Genomic DNA, 23,121 nt, shown 5'->3' with positions numbered 1-23,121 from the left:
CCTGGCCAGAGTCCCAAGTGCCCTTCGCCCTGCCCTCCCCCTTTCTCACAAGGAGTGTCTTTTCCGACTGTAGCGGCACCACCCAACCCAAACCGTGAGGTGGCCGGGGACACCATCATCTTCCGGGACACCCAGATCAGCAGCAGGGCCGTGTACCAGTGCAACACCTCCAACGAGCACGGCTACCTGCTGGCCAACGCCTTCGTCAGCGTGCTGGGTGAGTGCACCCCTCCCTCCGCTCGCCTGCCTGGACCTTGCTCACCTCCTGGGCACACTTTCTTCTCCGGTGATTGACCAGGCTGGTGGGGTATGAGGGCGGCAGGATGGGGGAAGCACGGAGACCCAGAATGACATTTGCGGGGAGGATGGAGGACTTAAAATCCATAGAGCTGGGTGTGCAGACAGAGTTCATTCCATGCGAAAAGTCAGTCTCAGTCCCCTTCCTCCCCTGATGAGAGGAGGGACCGTCTTGTCTCCTTGGTGTGTCCATGTTGCCTCTCCCTGGGTTTTCCATGGTCTCGGTGGGAAATAGTCCTGAATATGTTCATGGCATTTCCAGAGCAGGGAGAGGGCAGTGGGCAGGTGCAGCTAGGAGAAGCCTTGGGGCTGTGGAGGGGCAGGTATAGAAGCTGCTGGAAAATTGGGGGCACCCTTTGCAAAAGCTGGACTGGATGTAAGGTAGGTGAAGGACAAATGGATAAGCTTCCTCCTTCCTCACCTAATCCTCAGAGGCTTCTTAAAGGAGGGAGGTTAATGGGGGAAGGTACACTGGTGCTGAGAAAGCTGCTATGAGGAGAAGGAACAGAGAGATAAGACTGGTCCACAAAGAGGAAGAGGAAGACTCCCCACCCAAGGTCAGTTCTCTGGGAATTGCAGACGTGCCCCCTCGGATGCTGTCGCCCCGGAACCAGCTCATCAGGGTGATCCTGTACAACCGGACGCGGCTGGACTGCCCGTTCTTTGGGTCTCCCATCCCCACACTCCGATGGTAAGTTCCAGGAGACGAGGCCTCCCCCACAGGGTCATCTGTCTCGCCTTTCTCATTCCATCTGGCCCGTGAGAGGTATTCAGCAAGTCCTGGGAGCCTTAAAGGGTTGAAGCTGGGAGGAGGTGGCAGATCAGCTGGGTCAACCCTCTTATTGTACAAAGAAAGAAACCGAGGCCCAGAGACTTGCCAAGGCCATCCAGTGGTCGGAGGCAAGACCCACAGGGCTCGGGGCTCCTCCGCCCCCCGGGCCGGTCCTTTCTCAGTATGCTGTGTGTCCTGCTGCTCTGTTGTGAGGTTTAAGAATGGGCAAGGAAGCAACCTGGATGGTGGCAACTACCATGTCTACGAGAACGGCAGTCTGGAAATCAAGATGATCCGCAAAGAGGACCAAGGCATCTACACCTGTGTTGCCACCAACATCCTGGGCAAAGCTGAGAACCAGGTCCGCCTGGAGGTCAAAGGTAAAGGAGAGAGTTGCTAGGTAGAGGGAGGGGTGGGGAGGGCAAGGAAGCCATCTCCTCAAGGTTATCCATGTGTGTCACTCACTTTGAAAATGTGCCACACCTAATGGGACCTCCCTCCAGGTCTGTGTGTCCTCTCCGTGGAAGTTTCGTGGCCAGGGCCTCTGGCTGGCCTGGTGTTGCGAGCACTGAGTCATCACCAGCCTGGTCCAAATAGACTTAGGCAGGGACGCCTGTTACCCACACCAGCTCCCCACTACCACCCCAGAAAATACGTCCTATGTTCCTGAGCCGGAGAGAAAGGATTTGGGGATTGGCTACTGTTTGGGATCCCCCCATACCAGGCGCGTCCCCTACCATTCATGTAACCGAATCCTATTTCTGCCACTTCCGTGGTCCATCTAACCTGGAGGTCATGCATGTCACACTGTGTGGCCGCACGGGCGTGGGGTGGCAGAGACGAGCTCCAGGGGCTTCCCCACAGACCCCACGAGGATCTACCGGATGCCTGAGGACCAGGTCGCCAAAAGGGGCACCACGGTGCAGCTGGAGTGTCGCGTGAAGCACGACCCCTCCCTGAAGCTCACGGTGTACTGGCTGAAGGACGACGAGCCCCTCTACATCGGGAACAGGTTTCTGCTCCTCCCTCCTTCCTTCCTGCTGCTCCTCTGGGGCGTTTTCTTCTCCCTTGCTCTTGGGGATGCATGGAAGAACACAGGGAACCTGTGCCATGTGTGTCACTGGGGAACTGCTGAGGAGGGCGTGACAGCCTCAGCGACTCCCTCCACATCAGACGAGACCCCCCTCCCACTGCAGCTTCCCCCTCTCCCCCGTCAGGGCTCTGCTTCTCTCTCCTCCTCCTCCCTCCCTCTTCTCCTCTCCTTCCCACGCCTTCCTGTCTTCACTTCTCTCCCTCTCTTCCCTCACTTTTTCTCTTGTCCTCCTCCCTTTATTTTGATCCTTTCCCTTCCTCCTTTTCACAGCCAGGACTCCCTCCCCATCCTCTCAGCCCTGCCTGCAGTGCTCCTGTTCTCCAGCAGAGGGCAGGGTTGGCCGAGCAGACTCTAACCCTCGTGGTTAATGGCGCTCTCCGCCCTTAATGCACCTGGGACCGTTTACCAGGCCCAGGCCTGCCCCATCCATCCCTCATCCCAGATTCGGATTTAATTGGAGTTGAGGGAGGGCCCAGGCATAGATAGTGTTTAAAAGTCCCCCCAGGTGTTTGTAATGTGCAGCTAGGGTTAAGAACGGCTGATCCGAGCCTCCCCTCAGGACTCTTCGGGGCAGGTTGAGCATCGGTACCAGCTGTTTCCAGTGATGATCTGGTTTTCTGCAGGGGCGTAGCCTGCGGGTGGGTGCAGGCATTCTGGCCCTCAGCCATGCTCACAGTCTTGCCTGCTCTTTGGTGCCCTCCTCCCTCTATGGGAGACAGTGCAGAGGAGCCCGGGGCACCTGGGCTGAGCCTGGGCATCAATCTGGGCTGAAGACAGAGCTGGAAGTACGAGAAGACCTGCCTTTTGGGGGTGGGCCTAACTGTGCCCTAATTCGGGAGGGGAGCACAGCACAGGAAAGACACAGAGAGCAGAACCAGTGTGGGAACTGAGGACAGTGAATGTGGGCCAGGGCCGCTTTGGCTCCACCTACTTTCCTGTCCCCTCCAGCAAGCATCATAAGTGCTCAAGGTGACATGAAGACCCTGCCTCTCTTGAAGCACTGAGGTGGAGCCTCACGTCCCCTAGGAGGGGCTGCGGCGGCCCAGCCCAGACTACAGCGCCGCCTCCTCCCTTCTGACCCACTGTCCCCACTTCAGGGAGAAAGCAGCCGGGCAGTGCCCAGCACTCCTGCTGCCTGCCCCCTTCACTGTCACCCTACTCGCCTTCCTCCCAACCCCTCCCCGGTACCTTTGCAGGATGAAGAAGGAAGAGGACTCCCTGACCATCTTTGGTGTGGCCGAGCGGGACCAGGGTAGCTACACGTGCGTTGCCAGCACCGAGCTGGACCGAGACCTGGCCAAGGCCTACCTGACCGTGCTAGGTAACTGCCGCTGCCCACACTGGCGCTGATCCCCACCCCCTACTTCCCGAGGCCAGAGAAGCAGAGGACGGTTCCAAGGGCAGAGCCTGTGGTCAGTGAGCCAGCCAGGCCTGGTGATCCTCCTGCCTCCTGGTTTAAGGGTTAGGAAGCTGCTCTTTTCAGAACAAGCTGTGCTGGTTGCCTTACCTCCTGAATGGAATCATTAACTTGCCCAAATCCTCACCTGAAAGGTGCCTGAAGGAGAGAGGGAAATGGACAGGGGGTTCTCATTGTGATCATTTTTACCAACTTTACAGCTAACTCTAAACCACTAAGTCAATTAAAACGATCCATCCTTGAAGCAAGACTGAACTTTGTGTTTGTCCTTCCAACACCCTCTGCTAGCCTTCCTCTCTGCACCCCTTTCCTGATGGGATTTCACAGGGTGCTGTGCATTTCAGATGATCCTGTCTTGTCCTGCCCTTGTGTCCAGGCCAGACTGTAAATACTAAGCCATCCCAGACCTGGGGACGTAGCCTCTCCCGTCCGGGGAAGCAAATCACCTCCTCATCTCTGCTGTCTCCGGGCCCCCTATTGCCATAACTCTCAGTGCACTCCCGTCCCTCAGCAGTGTCCCTGCATTGTCACAGGGAAGAGTGGGCCCAGTCACAGTCGTAGCATTGGGATAGGAAGGACCCAGGGTGTCTACCCCCAGCTGTGGAGGGAGGACAGGAAGGCCTTTGTGAGGGTGGGGTACCCTCCATGGAAGTGGGGGAGGGGTGAAGCTGTGCAGGGGCAGCTGTTCAAGCCTTGGCTGCCTATTCCCACCCTTCGAGAACACCTTTATCCCCAGATAACCTGCTAACCTGGATAACCCATCTTACCTTTGCAGCTGATCAGGCCACTCCAACTAACCGTTTGGCTGCCCTGCCCAAAGGTAATTCATACTAATCCCGGGGACCGTTGCCAAGCACCCCAGGTGTCTGGGAGGGAGGAGTCTAGGAGGAGGAAGGCGCTGCTGGACAGGAGTGCTGTGTACAGGCAAGGGGCGGCCTGCCCCGCTCCCTGCCAAATCTGACTCCTCTCAAGAGGCCCACATCACCTACCTTATTAGCCCATCACAGCCCGACTCCCGGCTTCTTGGCTCCTTTCACAGACTGAGCTCCAAAGTCCGGCTGTCGCTCCCCGCGTCGCCAGTCCCTTACCTCTGGCCATGCCCACGACTCCCTTGGGGTGGCCTGTTCTCTTCCCCCAGCTTAGCCTCTGAAGTGTATTCAGTCAGGAAACCCACTTGCTTTGAGTTATCTGTAGGCCCATCTTTTTTGCAGCCTTTCACATCTACTATACACCCATTTCCAATCTGCACACATTCGTGTGCAACACACATGAATGTGGGCTCCAGTGACTCACCTTCCAGATCCTTCCAGTAACCAGCCAAAAGGTGGAAATAGCTGGTTCAAGGAGCCAGGATAGGAGAAAAAAATCATGCCTACCCTCACCAGTCAGTGGCCAGATGGCTTTATCCCCAGGCCAGGAGGGCACTTACACACACTTAGGAAATCCAGTGAGACTGGAGCCCCAAAAAGGTGCTGCCCCCACCCTTGTTAGGGCCTCTGTCCTGTCCAGCACTGAAACTTCTAGACTGAGTCCCTGTCTCCTCCCTGGCCTGGTCCTCCATCTTTGTCCCCTCTATTCCCTTAACTGGTCTGCCCTGCTCAGCTTTCCCAACACCCCCCGGGCTCCTGCCCCCTCAGAGCCTCGGCACACTGAGAAGAAGATAATTATGAGAAAATGAGACAAAATCCCAGACTTCTTCACCAGTTTTCCTAAAGGTTGTGAACATGGGTCTAATGCAAAGGGCAGCATTTCCCAAATGCTTACACTCCGAGAACATCCACAGCAATGGGGTGGGTTGGTCCCAGCTCTCCCTGTGCCCTGCATTCCTTGATATTTTGGGGGGTGGTGGTGGAAGTTGGCGTTCTCTCCTTGTTCTTCCTTGAACCCTGAGGGAAGGGGGCGGTCCCTGTGCTGACCCTCCGGCACAGGCTGGGGTTGGTTCCTGTGGTGGTGACCTCAGCCCGCCAGAGTCCTGTCCGTGGGACAGTGTTCAGGGCTGAGGCCAGCACAGGGATGGGCCGGCTCTAACGTTGGAGGCCTGCGTGGTGTCTTCTCCCTCTGCTGCCAGGACGGCCAGACCGACCCCGGGACCTGGAGCTCACCGACCTGGCTGAGAGGAGCGTGAGACTGACCTGGATCCCGGGGGACGATAACAACAGCCCCATCACAGGTCAGCCGGGGCCCTGCGCTACTGTCCAGAAAAGAGGGACGGCAGCCCGGAAGCCAGAGGCATGGTCCTGGTTTCTGGTCCCACTTCGGCCTCACTTGACGTGTGCCCTGGCCTGTTGACAGAACGCGTGGAGGCCTTGGTTTCCCTTTTGGGTTTTGGGAAGAATACCTGTGCCTTTGTCTACCCAAGGGAGATTATAAAGACTAATGGAGACCATGAAGGAGTGCTCTTGAGAAAGAACTCACTAACTCAGCTCCCCAAACAGCCCTGTCTTCCTTTGCCCCCTCAGACTACGTTGTCCAGTTTGAAGAGGACCAGTTCCAGCCAGGGGTCTGGCATGACCATTCCAAGTTCCCAGGCAGTGTCAACTCAGCCGTCCTCCAGCTGTCCCCCTATGTCAACTACCAGTTCCGGGTCATTGCCATCAATGAGGTGGGCAGCAGCCATCCCAGCCTCCCGTCCGAGCGCTACCGAACCAGTGGAGCACGTGAGTGCTTGAGGGCTAACGGGAGGTGCTGAAGCCAGGTACCCCAAGTTCAGACTGAGTTCCCCCGGTCCCCAGCCACATGAATTTGGGCAAGTTACTTAACCTCTCCAAGGCTCAGCTTCCTCATCTGTGAAACAGAGAATAATAACACCATCTCCATCATGGGGCTGTTGTGAGGATTACGTTTGAAAATGGGATTCGGGTACTTACCGTGATGTGCATATAGCAAGCACACAATAAAAGTTAACTGTTATTTTTATTATTACTAATACTATGAATAATTCTTGATGCTCTGCTTTAAAGGGAAGAGCTATGGCAAAGATTTGCAGTAGAAATATATCTTCTGGGGTTGCACCAGGTTTCTTAAAACACTTGGGTAATGAAATGTTTAGATTTCTAAAATCATGCTGGTTCATTGAGGGTGGAGATGCTCCCCAAAAATGTTGAATGCCAGGGTAAACCAGTCTTGTATTAAACATACTTAGTGGATAATCCACAAAGGGGATAATCCACATTGAGTTGGCTGTACTGATCATCTAAAGTTTGGAAAGCCTTATGATAAATGCTGTCTTGTAAGGGATTAAAATTCAAAAGAAATTATCCCTGCTTTGGGGGGTTTAAATCTTAGCTAGGAAGGCACATCACCCATACGAAAGTGGCAGAGGGAGTTCAGCTGCTTACGGGACAGAGTGTGTTGAGAGATGCTGAGAAAAGACAGAGCATAGAAGGGACCAGTCAGGCTGGGGGAGAGAGGGTGCTTACTGTGCCCTGGTAATGCACAGACTGGACTTGAACTTTGCATCCATTTGGATTCCAGCCCCTGAGTCCAACCCCTCTGATGTGAAGGGAGAGGGGACCAGAAAGAACAACATGGAGATCACGTGGACGGTAAGAGCCCCTCGCAGCCCATCCGTGATGGGCTTGCCCTTTACAACCCTGTGACTCCAAGGCCGCAGGGTGGCTCAGACTACCTGGCTGGTGCGGGGGCTACTCGTCTCTGCATTGAGCATCCAGAAACCAAACAGGAGAATGTCTAAGAGCAACATTTAAGACAGGAGACAGGAGCAGAAATGACCAAGGAACAGAGACTGTCAGTCTGGCAAAATCAGAGAGAGTCCTGCAGGATCAATGGACTTCTTCAGAAGAGGGAGAAATTTAGATTAGTCTGTAGGAGAGATTTAGCCCAAACACCAGTACCTCGCTTTGGTGTGTTCTGGGGGCCCATCACTGGAGATTGCTGGGAGTGGTGGGGAGAGACCAGCCTCTGAGTGGTCCTCCAGTGCCAGCCATCTGTAAGTCCAGGATGGACAAGGTGACTCAAAAGATGTCCTCCGGGCCAGGATTGAAAAAGCTCATCTTCATCTCGGCTCACTGACCACATTTTCCAAACCAAAACTGGGATATGTGGCCTCAAAATGGCTTTTTTCCAAACCCCTTCCAAGTCTAAGAGATGCAAATTCAGCCACTGAAATATTAACATTTTTGTGCTGTTGACGTGAGTAATGGAAACAGGGAGATAACAGAGTTTGGAATCACGACCATCCCTGTCTTCAGAGAGCCTGGTTTCACAGCAGCCTTGGCAACTGGGCTGAGCCCAGACTTAAGACACCGGGACTCGTCTTGCAGGACCTTGCAAGGGTCGGTTCTTGGTCTACGGCTCTGTATTCCAGGCTCCCGGAGGACTGCTTCCTGGACCAGGCCCCTATGGAACAAAAACAGAGTTATGCTCACTCCCAGCTCTGGCCTTTTGGGAAGGACAGGACAGACATGCAAGGATTAAGTAGGACTGAAATCTGGAATTTTGAGTTCATTGGCAGCAGGCATGCTGTGCCTGAAGCAAACTCACCCCTTTCTGACTTTGGAGCCATTATATCACTGTCCATATTTTGTTTCCTGGTTGCTCCATCACAGGAAAGAGTCCTGTCGACAATAAAGCTTTCGCTCCCTGGGCACCTGCCAGGGGGGCTGGCTGTGGAATCAGAGGGACTAGGGCTTGGGTGGCGAATCTCGACGCTGCTGGCTTCACGGGGCTCCAGGCTCCGGGGGGACTCAGAGTGGGGGCCGTGGTCTCCCCAGCTCTGCCAGGGGGCTGGCCGCTGTTGGGCAGTTTGGGGCAGGGTACCTGGCACAGAAAGGGTGCGAGCCGTGGGTGGCCTGGGCTCCTCGCCTGCACCCTCTCCACTCCTGCCATCTCTCTCCCTGCTCAGCCGATGAACGCCACCTCCGCCTTTGGCCCCAACCTGCGCTACATCGTCAAGTGGCGGCGGAGAGAGACCCGAGAGACCTGGAACAATGTCACTGTGTGGGGCTCCCGCTATGTGGTGGGGCAGACCCCTGTCTACGTGCCCTATGAGATCCGAGTCCAGGCAGAAAATGACTTTGGGAAGGGCCCTGAACCAGACACTGTCATCGGTTACTCTGGAGAAGATTGTGAGTACCCTCCCCTGTCCCCACCCAGGACCCTGATGGCTGGGCTGCACAGGCCACCCTCACAGACCAGGAACCTCAGGGTGGGTCGGGGGTCTTCCGAGAGCATCCTGGGAGGACATTCAGTTCCCAGGGAAGAGAAATCCCCTACAGTGACCTAGAGCAGACAGGCCCCAGGTGATGCCGGGAGCAGAGATGGTATCATCCGAACACTAGTTAGTATTCTTGTTAGTCACCTAGTCCAATACTCTCACTTTATCAACATGAAAACTGAGGCCCTGCAAGGGAAACCCCTGCCAATATTGCACAATAGCAAATGTCAGGCTTGAAAATAGAACCCAGGCCTTCTGATCTACCTTACTGCCAGGGCTTGCTAGTACCACGGACCATCCGTCCCAACAGGCCATAATTAGACACCTCCACCAGAAGCAGGGCCACAGGCCAGACTCCTCCTGGGCTCCCCAGGGGAATCCTTGAGGGAGCAAGGTCCACAGAGCCCCAGACTGGAATGCTCCAGACCAGGCACTGCAACATTCCCAGTGTTGCTCTTAGCCCTTGGAATTGAACATAAAAAGAGAAGTTCTTTGGAGGCTGTCACTGGGTAAATCAACACAATTCTGGGCATATATGTCGAAGTATGTGCCTGGTTTTCCAGATGGTGGTAGCCTCTCTGCCCCCCGCACATCAATCCTGTAGGCTTTTGAGCAAGGCAGGAGGGTTGGTGCTGCCCCTCCTGGTCAGGGCAATCCATGTCCTGGTGTGTTTGGGTCTGATCCAAGAAGAAATCATGTAGGTGGGTGAGGTGACCAGAAGGAAGGGAGGAGCAGGGTCACAGGGGCCAAGGCCGGGGTCAGGAGGAGGGCCAGCGGGGTTCATAACGGTGAGACGGGAGCAAGTGAGGGTTGGGCCCTTCCCTGGAAGTGAGTATGTATTGGACCCACTTGGGAGATAAGTAGAGGGGATCAGCAGGCCCTCCGTCCGTCCCACTGCTCATCTCCATGGTGGCAGACACTTCCGGACAGAAGATGGTAGGGACTGCTGGAGGGTAAGTATGGAAGAGGGAGCATCTAGCCATGGACTTCACGGACCACCTCACGGTTTCCATCACATCCGTGTACCCCTGTGGCAGGTGCTTTAGAGAGGGTGGGGCACAACTGCTTTTGCAGCAGAGTAGAGAAAACGGGGGTGAGAACCAGTATGGGGGAGGGAGGAGTGGCCCTCCCTTTGCAAGTAGTCACCGGATCAGAATCTTTTCCTGAACTTGGTTAGGGTGTCTTTAGTCTGTAGGTAACGTTCCCTGCAGGGCCCTGGCAGGAAATAAATGCCACTCAACGGGGACCATTTCTAATGTGAGGACAGAGTTAAGAGGGACAACAGCAAGGTACAGCAAACCAGCTGGAGGGCCAGCGACAGCAGGATGCTGTTATATCACTCGGGCCCTGAGGGGCTGGCGGCGGGCGAGTCACCATGGCCAGCGAGGGCTGCCCTTGTGTAGAAGAGTGCACTATTGCCATCCTGCCTCCCCGCAAAGAGGCAGCCAGGGGAATAGATACGATACCATCTTCCCTCTCCTGCCCTGGGAGCTCCTGTTGCTACCGCCTGTTGGGCAGACCCATCTGGAAGCCTGAGAACAGGGGAGCCCCGCTGACACGGTCCAGAGAGGACAAGCCTCCCGGGACCCGAGGCAGGGTGGGGAAGGGTGGCCAATGGGATGGAGGGGCAAACAGAGACTCTGTGTGACGGTTGCACATAATTGCCCTCTAAACGTGTAGGCAGAGCCCTCCACCTGTGAGGCCGCCCTTTTGTCTTGAGCCTCCCCACACTCTTCCAAGTCCAGGCTGGTGGAGGAGGCATGGCCCCTGCCCTCAGGGAGTACCCAGTGTCCAGAGTGGGCCGGAGGTGCAGGCCAGCAGAGAACAAGTCAGAGGGGACTCTCGAGTCGGGGGCCCAGCCCTGCCTGCGTAACCAGCTCTCTGTCCCAACACATTGCAGATCCCAGGGCTGCACCCACTGATGTTAAAATCCGAGTCCTGAACAGCACAGCCATCAGCCTTCAGTGGAACCGCGTCTACTCCGACACGGTCCAGGGCCAGCTCAGAGAGTACCGAGTGAGGAAGCCAGCTCCAAGCCCTGTCTAACCACCCAGCTCGCTAACCAGGGCGAGGGGGTAGCAGATGCGGGCCGTAAGATATTTGGAAGGGGTCCCTTGGGATAGCTGTTGGATCCAGAGTTGGTTCAAGAAGATGATGTCTAGGGTTAGCTGTTCAAAAATATACCCAGAAAAAATATATATACACCCAGATGTATCCTGCACCGGGTATGCTGAGAGATTCTGCTCAGCAGAAAATCATGTGAAGGGTGTTGGGTTTGGGTTGACCATACATAGCACATTATGCTTGTAATACATGTGTGTGGACACACATGTATCTTCAGAAGCAGTGTTGAGGCACCGCTGAGCTACACCCCTCCCCTCTCCTAATGGCCCCCGCTGGGCTGCTTGCCTCTCCCAGTCTGATTTCATGAAGCCCCAACTAACCGGAAGAGCCACTAGAAGGGTACAAGCCCCAACTAACCGGAAGAGCCACTAGAAGGGTTGTCACAGCCAACTCCAATTATCAAGGCCCTTGGCTTCCCCTGGCCACCTCTTCCATCCCTGACATCTCTCTCTTTGAAAGGGAAGGGAGAGAAAACCCAGGGTATGCAAGGCTCTCCCTGATGAGTAGCTCTTTTTAAAAAGTTCCTGGGGAGGCTGTAGCCCTGGGGTAACACAGGCTTAGGGGTCATCGAGAGTTGGCTGATGGACAGTTGGGGGCACTCAGAGGGAGCCAGTCTCTTCTCGGGAAATGGATTTGGTAGGTAGGGGAAGGAAGGCAAGGTGATATATATGCTTAAATCTTCCCCAACTTGCACTCTTAACCTACTTGCCTAGAGATTTTTTTTGGCTAAAGCTCCCTTTGGGTCCCCCTCTTAAGTCTGGACTTCCTCCTTACCTTGCCTTTGGAGGCCCCGGGTGATGCTCGTGTGACAGCTGACCTGGGGCGTCTCCTCCACTGCTCATCAGACCCCATGTCTCAGACTCTCTCGACTGTACCTGTGACACTACCGCCTTGCACAGGCCGTCCCATCCCATCCAAGCTCTTGCCACCCCACAGCCTGGTCTCCCATTGGCTTGGCCATGTCACTATCCTAAAGGTCTTTAAACAGTATTAAAAGGAACCATTGGACTTCAATGGATTAAATCAACCCTTTCTTATATTCAGACTTCCGGGGGTAACCTGCTGCTTTTCAACTCCTGCCCGCTGCCAATCTAAACCATACTAAATCTAACTCAAGGTGATGCGGTCTTTGAGCACAGAAAAGAGCTTTCCGTGCCTGGACCCTTGGCTCAAATCTGTGGTTCTGGCACAGGCTTCCTGAGCAACCTATCCCCAGCTTGGAAAGAAGTCTCAAGACGGAGCCGCTCAGCTGTAAGTTTGGCTGACTTGCCTGTTCCCCAGAGAGGCGACATGGCTCAGAAAATGATTGAAACCAAAAACTCTTATTTTGTTTGACATCAATTCCCACTCGCTAGTGGCTAACGAATGGGGACTGTCAGGACACCCCCAGCCCTCTGTGGGCCTGACGAGGTCGTTGGGGATTTGGAGCCTGTGGCCAGCAAAGGGAACACCGGTCACCATGAGCGCCACCACTAACAACTAACCTGGCTCTGCCTGGCCGAACCCTTACCGGCCTGCCTCTGCCCTGAAGGCCTACTACTGGAGGGAGAGCAGCTTGCTGAAGAGCCTGTGGGTGTCTCAGAAGAGGCAGCAAGCCGGCTTCCCCGGCGACCGCCTCCGTGGCGTGGTGTCCCGCCTCTTCCCCTACAGTAACTACAAGCTGGAGATGGTTGTGGTCAATGGGCGAGGCGATGGGCCTCGCAGTGAAACCAAGGAGTTCACCACCCCGGAAGGAGGTAGGTCCGGCCGCAGCTCCCTGGGTAGGGCAGGTCGAGGGTGGCGCGGCCAGGTGCCCCTGAGCGGCTCCAGCGTGGCTCGGCCTGGACCACACAAATTGACCTCTGCCTGACCTCAAGAAGGGATGACCTGCGAGCTGAGCAGCGCCGCCGTGCTCATGGAGCACTGTCACCAAGGCGGTCGCCCTGACGGGAGATTGTACGTCAAGACGAGACTGTGCTGGCTGCTGCCATGATTCCAGACGGGATGTGCACACGGACTCCCGAGGGCACTGCGGGAGGCGGGGCTGCCTGCCTACCACCTCCTGAGGGAGCTCAGGCACCTTGACCCCAAGAGGCACCTGGTTGGTTTACCATACCCAAGGACCTTCACTCTTGTTACACCACTATAGTCAAGAGACTGCCCTGCAGTGGGCGCCCCGGTCCTGGGAGGCAGACACCTGCCGAGGTCCCAGCGCATCTCCTCTTCCTGCCAGCCCTCTTGAACCAGCTGGGCAGTGGCTTTGCCCTCTTCTGTTTCTCCTTTCTCCCTTCTTAACTATTATTTTCCCCATTCTTCTTCTCTTCCTCCTTTGTCCTCTCCTCTGTTCTCCCCTCTTGTTTCTTTATTCCTGTCTCCCCTCCTCGTCTGGTTTTCATCACCAGCCTCTCCCCATTGCTCATGCTCTTGGCACCATCCACATGTTCCATCATGGGTTTCTCTCTCTTCACCCCTGAACCCAGCATTCTCAGCCCAGAGGCCAGGGCCTGATGCTTGGACCCAGTGGTGAGAATCCTTGTCTGAGGATTGGGAACTGCAGCCTCTATTACCAAATGGCTAAAACCGGTTCCCTGCCTGGGAATGACTGCCCAACTTGGGGGTTTCTTTGCAGGATCAGAGCCTAACATGTGTTGAATCCAGGGTAGTTGCTAAAGGAGAACTTGACTGACTTCTTCCCCATGTAAACCGAGTCTGAGCCGTGCTTGTCCTAGATCTGGGGAAACGCCATCCTAGATGGGGCGATGGGCGCTGGCCACCTCGTAGTTCTCTGGGTTCTGACTTAACAGTGATCCAGCACGGGGGTTGCCCAGAGGTCAATGCCTTCATACTTGTGCTTTGTTTTTTGTGTTTTCTTCATCTTGCCCGCCCCTCTTCTCTCCCCCATCTCCCCCACTCTCTCCTCCTTCCCCAAGTACCCAGTGCCCCCAGGCGTTTCCGAGTCCGGCAGCCCAACCTGGAGACAATCAACCTGGAATGGGATCATCCAGAACACCCCAATGGGATCCTGATTGGATATACTCTCAAATACGTGGCCTGTACGTTCTGCCCTCTTTCTCTTGGATAACCTGAGAATCAGAAACCCCATTCTCAACACTTTTCCTAAGGAATCAAGGTAGAAAGCCTATGGGTACAGAGGTCATTGTGGAGGGATAGAGGGGCCAGGGGAAAAGTTTCCTGTAGGGTTAGGGGAGGCAAGTGAGACCCAATCCCTGCTCTTCTGACACACCTCCTCCTGCAGGGAGCTTCCAGTTGGCCCGGTGAGACAAAGGGGACTTCTGGTTTGATGAGGGATTCAACCCCTGCCCTCAGGAATCTTAGAGTCTCTAACACCTACAAGTCTAGGAGAGAAGTTTCCTTACCTGATGGACCTTCCATCCGATGGGGCAGATAGTACGTGCTTAGGAATCCACACGACACCGACACTTGGGGACACCTTAATAAGATGCCATTTATGGTAAGGCAGCTGTATGTAGAGCTGCCATGGAATTTGGAGTGGCTCAGTCAGGAGCCTGGGTCTGGACGACCTCACCTAAAGAGTTCAGCCTCACCAGGCAGGGACAGGAGCGTCATTCATTTGAAAAACTTTAAGTCTTCTAAAGTGGGTGACGTTGTGCCTCAGTGTGAAGCTCAAAGGACAGGTATTGTGCTGTTAAGGATTTTAATAGCCCACTGGGTGCTTGTATGTGGTTCTGAATCCATCTCTGGACCTGACCTTCCCCCTTTGAGGTATTTGACAAAGGAGGCCTTTTACAAAGGAGGCATTAACAACAAAAAGCTCTAGTGGTTTTGCCCTAGTTCTGTTTGAAAGGAAAAAAGGAACTTCAAGTTCTGTCCTTGTTGAAAAGGCTTGAGGATTAAAAATTGAATCTTTCAGAATCAGCCACATAACTTTGCACTGAGCTGGCGTAATGAGATCAGTGAAAAAGTGTTACCCTGCTGCGTCATCAAAAAGCCGGAAAGGAGTTCTTGCACAGCCGTCAGCCTTTGAATCATCTCCCTCCCCTGAGTCCTTAAGATCACGGGCAGGTTCCACGGGTTCCCTTCCCAGCAGAGTCGGGAAGGCTTCGTCCTTCCAGCTGCAGATTGTATAACCCATCATGGTCAATGTTGCTAAAGTTCAATTCCACTTACCTGTCTCTCCCCAGTTAATGGAACCAAAGTAGGAAAGCAGATAGTGGAAAACTTCTCTCCCAATCAGACCAAGTTCACGATGCAAAGAGCAGACCCCGTGTCGCGCTACCGCTTTTCCCTCAGTGCCAGGACGCAGGTGGGCTCTGGGGAAGCAGTCACAGAGGAATCACCAGCACCCCCGAATGAAGGTAGGTGCACTGCGGCAGCCTCGGGGCGAATGGTGCCGGGGAATTCAGATGCCTAGAGGCCGCCCGGCCTCCTGGGATGGAGAGGCTGAAGGCCCTGGAGCCCTCCAGAGGAGGGAGCCACCCTGTGTGCTGAGAGGTAGGTACCGGCGATGGATCTGGAAAACACATCTTCTTACTGTTGCAGTCAGACCTGGATCCCCACTTGGCCTTGACTTGCTCAGCTACTTAACATCTGTCATCTTTCCTTCTGGTGGGGGGATAGGGAAGAGAGTGTGAATCGTAGCTGAGTTGAGGGGATGAGAGAAAGCGTGCTGGAAGTCACTGTGCTCACAAACTCCAAAGAGCAGTGACGATGCTCGCCTAGTGAGGGAGGCGGCAGTGCTATGGAGACCGCCCCGTGAGGGCTCTGGGGGCGCCCCTTCTTCTCTCGAGGACGCGTGACGCCCAGGAGAGAGGGGAACAGCTGTGACTGAGGCTAATTGCCGGGCTCATGAGTAGAGCAGGAGGTGTCGTCCCTCCTTGCAGCCTGAACTGAGGGAGTTGTCAGGCTGAGGAGAGGAAAGGGGGTTTGGAAACAGCCATTTGCCAAACCAGCTCCACAGAGAGAGCCCATGAGTTCCTCTCCTGGGTTCTGGCATCTAGCAGCGTCGCACCCCGCCCCAGAGCTGCGCCTGCCTGAGAACTCCACTAGAGGGGGCTCCAGACCCATCTGCACACGTTCTGGCTTCCAGGAACCTCTGGGGCAGGCAAGCCACTAGAAGCCTCGATATTGGCAGATCCCCTATGACAGCGGGTGGAGGCTCAGCCTCTCCAGAGGTACCATGGTCTCTGCAAAGGCCATTTCTTGAGCACCCACAACATGAGGTGCCAGACGCTGTACCCAAAACGAGGGATATAAAGCTAATAAGCTCACACAGTCTAGAAGGAGGGACATCCACAGGAACATCTAATTGTAATTCACCATGAGCTGTGTATGTTTAGATGGCAGAAGTGCAGTGGCTGTGCAGGGGAGGGGGGTTGATTCTGCAAGGGAAGACTTCAAAGGAGGGGTGATGTGATTAGGAATCCTTGAAGCTGACAACAGGTTATCCTGTCTAGTGCTTTCCCCAGAAGGCTGAGGTCCGGTGGCCTGACCCTGGCCTGACTGGACCTCCTGAGCACCCGTACCCCCAACCCAGGAGAGGAGCAGTGCTTCCAGGCCCTGCTGCCTTACCCCAGGCTCCCAGTGCGGCTTCATGAGCAGCCCTGCATCCCTCCCCAGGCCCCACCTCCCTGGCCAGCAGGCCAGCACTGAAGCGGAGAGGAGAGGGGGCAGGCAGAATGTCGAGAAAGGCTGACAGTGCTTTGTCTCTACCTCTCTGCTCTTGTAACCCAGGAGTGAGCTACACAATAAGCTCCCCTCCTAGTGTACCCTTCCAATCTCCTGGGGACTTGGGCAATTTATTAGGGCTGGGGGACTTCGAGTAAGTGGTTAATATATGCCTATTACCAAAGGCCAGGCCAGGGATGATGCACTTTCTTGATTACTTAATTTTGTAAGGAGATACATACAGAGAGCCTCTTCTCCCTCCCCATCTCCCCCACCACCCCATTACAGAACATCAGATAAACAAAGCCCCGTTGCCCAGCCCCAGTGACCACCCCAGGGAAGGATCTTCAGCTCCAGGGGACAAGAGAACAAAGAGAGACTTCCTTCTCAACCTAGGGGTTTGTGGCAAATTCAGGAATTCCTTTTAGGGCTCTCAGTCCCCAGTTGAGTTTCTTCATACAATACAACGGAGCAGCAGGACAGTGGCTCCAGGCTCCAGTCCATCACATGCCCCAGCCTTGCGAGGCTGAGCTGGTGTGGGGAGCGTTCAGCCAAATGCGCTCCCCCTCACCCCTACCCCCCACCCCAGCACTATTCAACGCCTGCCCCTGGGGATGAAGGAACCATCCTTTTGACAGGCGTTGATGTCCTCCTAAACCACCTGTACCTTATGCCCTCAATTCCTGGCGTCACTGAGGGTTACCCAGACTCCTTCACCCCAGCCCAGCTAGGAAAGGACACACCCTCCGAGGACGACCTGGGAACACAGCGCTCGAGGTGGACTGCTTCTGCTGCCGCCTCGTAGACGTCCTCGAGTAGACGCAGAAGCGAGTCTATTAGAGGGGTTTCCAAGACCCAGGAACGTTTTCCGTAGGAACGTGTCAGACCCCAGTGGAGTTGAACATGATCCCCGAGCACCAGGTGGCATCCTCAGGGCCATGACCAGCACTTGGCCGCACCGCCTGGGTCAGATTTGAGCCAGAACCTTCTCTGTCCTGTGATTGCTTGTCTCGTGGTTTCACCTGTGCTGTTTTCTCTTCCCTCTCGTTCTTTCGCCCTCTCCCTCTCTGGCTATCTTGGGCGCTGTGTTCTGAAGCTGCTCCAACCGCAGGTACCGTACCAGCAGCAGAGGTAATGGGCATGGCATGGGGCAATTCAGGTGGAGTCCGGCCCAGCCAGAGTGGAGAAGGAGGGAGAGACTTGGGGTGAAAGCATGCTCTGGACTCACCCTTTCAGTGGTTGGGAAGCCAGACTCCCCAGGAGGATGTATGTGGAGGATGGGACCAGAGGAGATCAAACACATTCTCCTCCCTTCGCTAGAGAAGGAGGTTGGCTTAGAAGGGGCCCCACATGCATAGGCTGCAGACCTGTTCTCTGGAGCTGCAGCTTTCTCTGAAGCGGTGATTACTTCCCCTGAGCCACCTGGGGCCTTGCCCAGGCTTGACATCCCAGAGCACAGAGAAAGGGTCCACAGCCTTTGGTGGCCAGCTGCGCCCTAGAAGGAGTGGGGGCAGCTGGCTCCCGTCTCCTGGTCAGGCTGCCATCCCCTGAAAGGGTGGCCTGTGGGTGAGCACGCCGTGCATGCTGGCCTTGCATGCTGCATGGGGCCTGGCACCAGCTCTGCCATCCACCATGGCTTCTAGCCAGTGAGAACGAGTCTGCATGTCCCAGGATGGGGCCAGGTGCCCCAGGACCTGGAGTCTCAGTGGACGCCATGCACTGATTGCCCACTCACCCCTCAGAAACCCAGCTTCTCAGAGTCTTGGGTGTTAAGAACAGTCTCCACTCTTGGGGTCTGGGAAGTGGACGCACAGTGAGGAGCTGGGCAGGCAAGTCTGGAGCAGGAGGTGACCTGCTAGCCAAGGTCCTTGTCTCAAGTCCTCATGTTGTCGGTTTGAAGAACGTCACCACCGAAGGCCGGTCCTCAAGCTGGAGGAACTAGGCAGGGGCCCCAGGGTGCCTTCCGCTGCCCTCCTTTGAGGCAGAACCAAGGCTATAGGGCAAGGGTTTGCCAGAGCCTTCTCAGGCTCTAGGTAGCAGGGAGAGCCGAGAGCCAGGTGAGGAACTGGAGGGTTGGCTTAGGAAGAGGACGCCACCTTACCCGGTTTGGTTCCCCTCCACCTTCACTCATTTACCGCTCCCTGCCCCGCCATTTTAGGTTGATTCTGTTTCTGTTGCGCACCCTGCTTCCTTGGTTTGCGTTTGCTCCACCAGTCGGATCTGGGTGGTGCACTGCCATCATCCTTCCCACGCCCAGTCCTCTCCATCCCCCCGCCCCCAAATAACCCAGGCCTGCAGGGGCCAGTGCCTCCCCACCTCCGCTGGGATGTGAGGCAGAGAGGTGTCCTGGGCCTGGAGACCGGGAGAAAGCCATCCTTGCAGTCTGGGAGTGGCCCTAACTTCCTGATTCAAGTTTGCATAAGGGTTTCCCCTGGGACTATTATAGCAGGTGCTCAGGGCAGCCGAGGCGACTTAGTGGAGATGGAAGGGGAGATGCAGGGAGGGTACCACGTGAATCACCTAGAAGCTCTTTGGTCAGGCAGCTTGCAGTCCACCTTCCACATTCTGGCACCCAGGACCCAAAGCAAGTGGATCTGGTTGTGGAGAGTATGCTTTGCTCAGTGGGCATCCGTGCCAGTCTGTGCTGCCCCTCTCGTGTGTGGCAGGTGTGAGGGGGATGGATGTAATTCCAAACACCCCACTTCCTACTTCTCGTTTAGGAAAGATCCAAGCTCACCCTGGTGTGCAGAGGGTGCCAGGGCCTCTGTCCATCGGTCAGATGTGTTTCCTAGGCTCCAGCTTCCATGTGACATGGTGGTAGAGGCACAACGCGCATCTTGGTAGATGAGCTGTGCTGGTAACATCAGCTGTTCCCAGCCTTAAATGCGTAAGAACCTCCTGCACAATCTGCAGGTGTGAAGTGATGGCGCTCAGGTTCTATACTGGTGATGTGGGCCTGGAGTCCAGCCCACTGCTCCCTTCCCTCTCATCTTGTCCAAACGTGGGCATTTCCCCCCCACACTGATCTGTTCCTATCTCACCCGGTAAAGATAATCCCTCTCATACGCCCACATCTGCAGTCTCTTAGGGTTGCTGCCCATCTGTCCTGGCCATCTGTGGTTTGGCCAGGGTAGTCTGTACACCAGGTGGACATGTTTGGCCTGAACCCTCCACCTTGGAATGTCTGGAAACTGCTGTCCTTGTCTTTGACTCGGCTCAGATCTGCCAGTGTTTGGTGGGCAGCTCCAGGGCAGGTTCTGGGCAACGAAAAATGAATAAGAGACATGTTGTCTTAATTTTCTCCACCTCCTGCGTTGTGTCGCCCAAAACTCTGGTGGAAAACCTTTGGCCATAGCTGGGGTGCCTTCCAGTGTGCATTAGGTAACCCATTAGGTTGACTCTGCCTTCAGGTAGGGGTCCTGTGCTTCCAGCTCCAGGCCCACTGTGGCTCCCCATTACTCTCGGTCGCCAGGCTGGTGGTCTCCACTGGGCAGTGACCAGGGTGGTTCTCCAGCCCATAGTTCCTGCTGTGGCTGAAGATGACACCCTAGCCCAGCAACGAGTCTGTCCAGCCTGTGGGCCACTCTGACTATAAGCCCCGCTTCTGGGCCGTATTCCCCGTTTATCTGCTACCCCCACCCCACCCCAGGGGTTGAAATCATCTGAATCCCCGTAGACCTGAGCGCTGGACAGTTTCCCATGGAAAACCTGCCCTCCTCTCCCACCTATAACAGCTCACTCACCTGACTCCTCGGTCCCTTCCCTCAGAGCCTTGCCTTCTGGCCTCTGCCCTCCCAGTCTCTCTGGCCCTGTCCAACCCTGGGACACTAGACACAGCTAATGAGTAGGCCAGAGAGGATGCTGATTTACCAGCTGTGACCTCAGCCAACCAAGGTGTCTTCTCCACTGTGCCTCCAGTGCTGGGGACCCTCTGGGAGGATGCCTGGGAAGTGCCTCCTTTCCTCCCACTCCCTTCTGGTCCCCTCTCGCTAATACCTGATTGTCGCTGCTGAGCTGAAGGATAAGCATCTAGGTAGCCATCATCAAAGAAAACCCTTCCTCCTGTCACACTTGGCAGAGGGAGGGGAGGAGAGTGTGGAAGCATCCTCAGTCATTGCTCATTCTTGTCTCTGCCCAGCAGGGCCCAGGAAGAAACTCGCTCTAGCCTAGCCTGTCTCAGCATCTCTGTTTCTAGGGCTGCTTGCTGGAGCGCCCAGGGAAGCGTGTGGGCCTGGCTGTAGGCCCTTTGTGAGCATGAGCGTGTGTACCTGCTTGTATGAGGACCGGGGCCCACGTGAGAGTGTGAACAGCTTCCGGGGGCTGGGAAATGCAGCACCACTGTACACATAAGAAGGCAAGCCCGCATCTCTGCACTGCACAGAGTGGGATGGTTTAACTTTAAAGGCATTTTCAGTTTTTTGATGACGCCTTTTAAACAGTCATAGCAAAGGGGAACCTTGTAAACATTGCTCTTGCTAGAAATTATTAGAAAATACACTAGTGAGGGCTTCCCTGGTGGCGCAGTGGTTGGGAGTCTGCCTGCCGATGCAGGGGACATGGGTTCGTGCCCCGGTCCGGGAAGATCCCACATGCCGCGGAGCGGCTGGGCCCGTGAGCCATGGCCGCTGAGCCTGCTCGTCCAGAACCTGTGCTCTGCAATGGGAGAGGCCACAACAGTGAGAGGCCCGCGTACCACAAAAAAAAAAAAAAGAAAATACACTATTGATAAGGAGCCAGAGCAGAGCAGTCATATCCAGATGGACAAAATAGCTTCTCAGGGTTCCTTCCAGCAGCTCAGAACAGCAGGAAAAGCCCATGTGTGTTCCGTGGCCATGGGAGCTGCCAGGCATCAGGCCTGAGAGGGAGCTCATCTTTGCTTTGTGGATCTCTCAGGCCCGTGTATATATATGTGTGTGTGTGTGTGTGTCTTGGTGGGTGGGATAGGTGAATTCCCTCAGGCTGAGCTCTTATATCACTGAACTTGCATTCCAGGCGTGGGGCCACCTTGGACTGAAATACATCCTTGAATACTGACTGTGAGAGGGAGAGTTTTTCCCACCTCACGTTCCCCTCCCCGCCCCCCCTTCCTGATGTCTGCGAGTTGACTGGGGTTTGGGGAATATGGCGCAGTCTGCCTTGACCTTGTCCAGGAATCTCTGGAATGCATGGGGCATATTCAGCTGCCCAGTGTGACTTCTGTGGTCAGCACCCTCAGGCCCAATAATGCCTCTGATCTTACAAATAGGGAAGTGACTGGGATCCTGGGAACAGTCCCTCCTTCTCTGTGGGGGACTTGTAATATTGGAGTCCCGGGGGAATGAAAGGGCTTTTGTTGGTCAGGCTCTTGTTGAGAAGAGTTAGGATCTCTTGATTCTTTCTTGAGAAAGGCTTTCTGGCAATTTTCTCTCTGGTTCCCTCCCTGCCCTGGCTCCCTTCTGGGGAGTGGAGATAGTATTTTCCTGATCTTCTGCAGATTTGAGATAAGGTAGGATATCACTCTTCCTTGAAAGTTAGAGTTACCTACTTATGTCTTAACATCACTGCCTTCCGCCCCATCAGCAGTGACACTAGAAAGTCGACTGTGGTCAGATCACAGGAGGTAGTGGGCAAGGAGGAGAGGCAGCTCGGTTTCTCTCTGATTTGCCCATCATTCTTCTCATACCCTAAGCTTTAGCAATACTGGAACTAAAGAGGAATAGGCCAGCCCTTTGTTAGTGTCCACAACCCTTCTGTAGAAGGAAAGACGGTCTGTGGAAATGTTGTCATGATAGACTTAGCCCCTTAGGGCTGACCAACGACAAAGGGTAGCTTTGGATAGGAGATGAGGAAGTGAGAGGTAGTGCAGATTTAAACTTCTCTGAAGATTTATGCAAAAGAGCAGCCCAGCCTGTGCCCCACTCGTGTCCTGGGATTTCTGCATCTACTGTGGGCTGGGAAGATTGTGCCACTGAGCGCAGGCCACACTGTGAGTCCATCAGTGCCCTTTCCCCACATTCTAATCAAAGGGAAAGGGCTTCGGGTGCCCAGACCCCAGATGCCCTAGAGAGAAAGGCAGTTACTACAAGTCAGGGTGGATTGGGGTAATCTGGGACCGTCGCTGGGCAGAGAAGAAGGGAGGAGAGGCCAGGGAATGAACAAGAGCTGAGAGCCTGGGGAGGGGCTGGCGGTGGAGGTAGGAAAGACGAACCAAGGTGCAAGTCTTGCCCACAGGGTGGGGATTGTTCTCTCTCTGTCACGGGGTTTGGGTGGTGGTCGAACTCAAGCAGGCAGGAGAGGGGGTGATTTTGGAGTGAATGGTTGGGAATGGCAGGCTTCCCGGTGCTCCTGCAGGACAGGGCCCCGCAACCTGCCCACCTCCAAGGCCAGGGCTCCAGGCCTGCACCCAAGTGGTGCTGCTTGGCCTGTGCTGGGTGGTGCTTGACCTGGGACTCCATGTCATCCTTGGGGTCTGAGTGATTTGGTATGTGTCCCGTCTTCATCACCTCCCTTGGCTGTGTGCATGCTGGTGCTTTGAGCCACACAGACCATGAGAAGAAAATGAAACACACAGGCTTCATTCTCTTTCCTTGCCATGGTCCTGTTCTCTTTCACGGCGACCCGTCTGACCCAGTCCATCC

At 55.2% G+C, this 23,121-nt stretch overlaps 1 protein-coding gene across 17 annotated transcripts in view; it reads left to right on the top strand.

Annotated features, from left to right (window-relative positions):
- Positions 1-23,121, top strand: part of NFASC (neurofascin) — a 186,007-nt gene that overhangs the window by 138,796 nt on the left and 24,090 nt on the right. For 6 of the 17 annotated variants that reach the window (XM_082612053.1, XM_082612049.1, XM_082612051.1 and 3 more), the window contains 15 exons: positions 74-217; positions 877-988; positions 1,283-1,449; positions 1,934-2,081; positions 3,359-3,483; positions 4,355-4,399; positions 5,648-5,749; positions 6,039-6,236; positions 7,054-7,124; positions 8,444-8,666; positions 10,656-10,771; positions 12,411-12,615; positions 13,789-13,911; positions 15,022-15,195; positions 17,601-17,615. In XM_082612053.1, coding sequence (XP_082468179.1) covers positions 74-217; positions 877-988; positions 1,283-1,449; positions 1,934-2,081; positions 3,359-3,483; positions 4,355-4,399; positions 5,648-5,749; positions 6,039-6,236; positions 7,054-7,124; positions 8,444-8,666; positions 10,656-10,771; positions 12,411-12,615; positions 13,789-13,911; positions 15,022-15,195; positions 17,601-17,615 — 1,968 coding nt within the window. The remainder of the gene's footprint in view (positions 1-73; positions 218-876; positions 989-1,282; positions 1,450-1,933; positions 2,082-3,358; positions 3,484-4,354; positions 4,400-5,647; positions 5,750-6,038; positions 6,237-7,053; positions 7,125-8,443; positions 8,667-10,655; positions 10,772-12,410; positions 12,616-13,788; positions 13,912-15,021; positions 15,196-17,600; positions 17,616-23,121) is intronic. The other 11 variants (XM_082612042.1, XM_082612040.1, XM_082612052.1 and 8 more) reach the window with 6 other exon arrangements.

Source organism: Mesoplodon mirus (assembly GCF_964341445.2).
Source record: "Mesoplodon mirus genome assembly, chromosome: 3".
In the NCBI taxonomy this organism is placed as follows: domain Eukaryota; kingdom Metazoa; phylum Chordata; class Mammalia; order Artiodactyla; family Ziphiidae; genus Mesoplodon; species Mesoplodon mirus.
Note: the sequence above shows the minus strand (reverse complement) of the source record. Positions and strands in the feature narration are given on the sequence as shown.